At 34.8% G+C, this 5,000-nt stretch overlaps 1 protein-coding gene across 1 annotated transcript in view; it reads right to left on the bottom strand.

Moving 5' to 3' along the window:
* Position 1: 1 nt before the first annotated feature.
* mRpL27 (mitochondrial ribosomal protein L27) overlaps positions 2 to 5,000 on the bottom strand; it is a 6,430-nt gene continuing 1,431 nt past the window's right edge. Inside the window, exons 2-3 of the mRNA XM_086541567.1 lie at positions 3,210 to 3,394; positions 2 to 292 (exon numbers count right to left, since the gene is read on the bottom strand). Of these exons, the coding sequence (XP_086397693.1) occupies positions 80 to 292; positions 3,210 to 3,394 (398 nt within the window). The 3' untranslated portion in view covers positions 2 to 79. The remainder of the gene's footprint in view (positions 293 to 3,209; positions 3,395 to 5,000) is intronic.

Here is a 5,000-nt window from a genome sequence, read left to right as displayed (position 1 = left end):
AAACACTTTTTCTATTATCTATTTTAACACTATTTACAAAAACACATGATCAAACGGACTCTCCCATGCACAACCCCTTTTAAATCTGGTCAACAAGCTTGAAATTCCTGTGTTGATCCTCTGGGATAACATGGAAATAAGTCTTGTAAATGGGGACTTTGGGCCGGTCCTTCAACTCGGCGTAAAAGCGCTTGACGAACTTGTGGTTCCAGTCGGGATTCACTTTCTCCGTGGTCATCAATACGTGGCCATGTTCCTTGGCGAAGAGTGTCCGGTCTCTGCCGATGCCCACCTGTGAATGGGAATGGGATTGCGTTGATGTGGGACAGTTTTCCATAAGGAAGGGAAGGCAGAGGAGGGCCTGAGGATTGTGGTTATTTGTATTTATGTATATTGCTGGATGGATGATTTGAGGAACGTGATTCATAGTCAAATGGATGATGTGTATGAGTGTATGAGAGAGTGTGAGTGTCAGTGTGAGTATGAGTGAGTGTGGGTGTGAGTGTGCCTCTGTGTGTGTGTGTGTGTGTGTGTGTGTGTGTGTGTGTGTGTGTGTGTGTGTGTGTGTGTGTGTGTGTGTGTGTGTGTGTGTGTGTGTGTGTGTGTGTGTGTGTGTGTGTGTGTGTGTGTGTGTGTGTGTGTGTGCGTGTGTGTGTGTGTGTGTGTGTGTGTGTGTGTGTGTGTGCGTGTGTGACAAAAGAGTAAAAATAAATCAGGATTCAGTCTCAACTTTCATGCAATAATGATTTAAGAAATGTCATCACTGCTTCCCCCATCACTGATTTTGCAAAGCTATTGTTACAATATACTATAAATACATAAATATTAAAATTAAATACACCACAAAACAATCCGCTGAAGTTACTTTGAAGAAGTAAAAAAGATTGGACGAGAAAAAAAATCTATATGTACATGCCACTAACAGCATTAATAGCCATTGCTACTTTTACCAAGTTTTTTTTTAGTAAGTCCAGCAGCACTTCTTCCTTTCTCTGATTGAACACAAACTGTTGTTACCACTGTAACCAAGAACATATTTCAAAGTAATTCTTCCTGACATAAATAAAAATTATGCATTAACAAATGTCACTACATTCAATTGTTTTGAATTAACACAAAATTTTAAACTGACATTTGCTTAAAAGGCTTGGAAAGGAAACATTCTGAATAAATAATACAAAGTGAGCTAGTCAGAAATTCTACAGTAATTAACCCTTCCAAGTGTACCACATCATAAACCATTACAGACAGTGGCAACACGGACATGCCAAATAAATTTCTTGCCTGAGGACAGGGGTGTCAATACTCGTCTTGGCATATTTGACATTAGGGGAGCATGGATTGCTGTGGTTCTTTATTACACTATGAGTAATTACTATATTAACCCATTCATGCCAAGCTGATTATTTGCCTGATACTGCTCCCACCATGAAGATAATAAGCGCATGCAGCCTCCAAGTGCTAGATCTCTTCCAGCAAGATACCACGCTACACTTCTCAGATTTTACAGGATGCTGAAAGGCTCTCTCTCTCTCTCTCTCTTTATTTATTTATTTATTTATTCATCTATTTATTTATTTTCAATTTTTTTTTTGATACATCAAGAATAATGTGTCTATAGAAATGTAAGTGGAATAAGTATAAACATATGTAACTAGGTAAAACATGTATCTAGAGGGAGTGATCATGACGCGATAGGATGTCATCTCACAGGAGCAAAATATTCCCATGACGTGATAGCATGTCATCCAGCGGGAATAGGTTAAGTAACTGATGATGAAAATTGCAATCATAATCTCTATAACTGCAGTAATAATCATCAATATAGGATTAGTTTAAAATCCAAAACATAGATGGTACCAGTCTCTCCTAACACCAACAGGAAAAGAAAGCTCTGGCTCTAAAGCAGGATATGCAGGCAAAATGAGAAGACAAAGTTGATCCAGGACATGTACATATACTATAATCTTAATCTACTACAATGACGATAAACACTGTAAGATGGCACATACGTCTCACAGAATAGTAGAATACGAAAAGATGAAAAACAGAAATATGGCTATTGTGTCATAACAAATGCATAAAAGAGAAAACAAAAAGTAATGATACTTCGAGTGAAGCTCCCTCGCTTTGAAGAAGAAAAAAAACAAACTATCTGGGGTGCCATGCAGGTGGCACATTTGCCCATCCTGGAGACCAGTCAAGAAAATCTATCCCCGTCAGCCTGGAATGGGCATCATAAAATGTGTGTTTTCTATTTCTTTCCAGAATTAAGGTATGATATATGTCTATATATGATAGATCAGTAAAGATACTAATCAGCATTTGGTGTGTTAGGGCATTATAACTGAAGAAATGAATACTTTGTAATTCTAAGAATTATGAGAGTATGAGAGTGATCCAATCCTGTAAAACATGAACATTGTGGAAGGGTTAAACAGATCATTCAAAATATCAATTGGGACAAATATATATAGTTCAGTTCAGACAGATATGCGAAGACGTCGCTTCACCCAGGCTATATGCACAAGGCGGCCCGGCCTCTGCCAGCTATGAGTGCTGACTCATCTTATCTAATCTTATCTAAATGTATATATACATACATATATAATCACATATATATATAAATGTATATATATGTATTATATATATATATATATATATATACATATTATATAGGTATATATATATATATATATAATTAATATATATATATATTATATATATATATATATATATATATAATATATATATATATATATATAATTTATTATATATATATATATATATAAATATATATATAATATATATATATATATATATATATATATATATATATATATATATATATATATTTATATATATCTATATAAATATAAATAATAATTTTATATATATATATATATATATATAATATATATATATATATATATATATATATATATATATATATATATGTATATATATATATGTATATATATATATTAGCAATATTTGCACATTCCATCAAGATATTTTTTTGTGAAAAACATAATCAGAAAGCATTTTTTTTTTTTTTTTTTTTTTTTTTATCATGACTGATGTATTTACCTTTTTTTTCTTATTCTTTCTTTAAATACATAATTCGAGCACTCATAGTTTTTGCCTAGAAATAGTACATTTCTTCTCACTTCAAGTTACTATGGTAGCACACATATATTTTGACTCACATTAAGGCCTGGATGATAATCGAGTCCCAACTGCCTGACAATTATGGTTCCTGATGACACCCAGTGGCCATCGACTTTCTTGATGCCACGGTGCTTGCCTTTTGGTCTGCCTTTGGGGTTCTTGCTACTTCCTCCAGCCTTCTTGCTGGCATGACGAACACTAGCTATGGGGCCGGTTGTTGTGTCTGCAAAAGGAGAGGACGTCTTGACATTTGGGTAAAAGAAGGATGATATAAGAATAATCTATTAGAAATGCTGTTCCTTCATTTTGATGATGCTATGTGAGAAAATGCTTTATGGCAATTTGGCAATTTTTTTGTTTACTTTAGATTATAGCAAAAAGATACTATATATACAGGAGGGATTCTTCCATAAAAAAAATATATATAATTCTTGCAAATGATGCAGAAAATTTATTAAAAAATATTTTTGTACAGCAAAGACAGTCAATATCAAAGGATGGAAAACCAAAAGTTACATCTTAATTAATAACAACTAAACACCTTTTAAAACAGATATTTTTTTCAATTAATTATTCAGCTTGTATTTGGTAGTTGCCCAGAAAAGGCACACATCATGTTACACTCTACTGCATATCCTATGTATAAACAGTTATGGAATATATTTAGCGGGAGGTCCCTGGCCTTTTCTGGAGCACTGAAGACACTTGCAAGATTCACCATTCACTTCCTTAGCGATGCAACTAGACTCTAGTAATGGTAACAGAACAGAATGGTACACTTTCACAGTTGTTTTAAGATGAATTTAAACAATGCTATTGGAAAAAATGCAAAGACTGGTAACTGGCCAGAATAGTATCATGGAAAAAGAAAGGAAGACTAAATCAACCCATGGCGGATAGGGATAGATTTGCTTGCCCAGTCTCCAGGATGGGTTTTATCTCTGAGTAAAGCATCTTCACCCAACATACCTTGACTTTTCCTACTCTCTTTCAGCATCTCATTATAAAAATAGAGCCATTTTTATGGTTGTCATTTTTTTAAGTTTCATTGTATTGAGAGACTTATATGTGTCATATGACGAGCTCTATCAATGCTGCAGTTGACTAAAATTGTAGTATAGTGTCCATATCAGCTCATTATTTTCATTATACTCAGTGTGATAGAAGTATTGCTGTTTTAAGGGAGGACAAAAAGCAGCTTTATTTTTTAAATATAACCATCCAAAGTGGAGATAATATGAAGGGGTAGGGAAGGGGAAGGAAACCTGTGCTTATGACTGTGAGTGCCACAGTAAAAGGCTTTCCAATTGGTACTTTAGAACAAGAGGTCGACGACTTGCTGTGTGCCATTGCTCTATAAAAATAGTGCTTGCTAAAAACTGTGAAAGGGTGACATTTAAGGCTCTCTCTCCTGTAATCTAGGTTAAGTGAAACCCATTTTGCTTAATATTATGGCAATTATAGTAATTATAATCACTCATTACTCATAGTACAACAAAATAACACAGTGATCCTAAATCTCTCAACGTCTTTTACATCATGACGCCAGATAAATCAAGTAGATGATTCACTCGGACTATGGCAAGGCTGTCCTGTATCAGCTTGCTATCACGTTCAGTGGTTTTTGGGTAAGACGCCGGAGACGAGATATATAGTTAAAGCCAGCGCGCCGCGTAAGTGGTACAGCACCGGATACAGCACTCACTCGCGGCTAGTGTGCCCGAGAATCCCAAGGCGTTACACTTATGCCTTCGAATACCCTGGCATTCTGACCATTTAGAGCTGAAATAGCCCCACCATGAATGGGTTAAATTCCATATGAGATAATA

The sequence above is a fragment of the Penaeus japonicus genome, unplaced genomic scaffold, assembly GCF_977035675.1.
Source record: "Penaeus japonicus unplaced genomic scaffold, GWHDUDI00000001_assembly GWHDUDI00000011, whole genome shotgun sequence".
NCBI classification, from domain to species: domain Eukaryota; kingdom Metazoa; phylum Arthropoda; class Malacostraca; order Decapoda; family Penaeidae; genus Penaeus; species Penaeus japonicus.
This window is presented reverse-complemented; position numbering and strand designations above follow the sequence as displayed.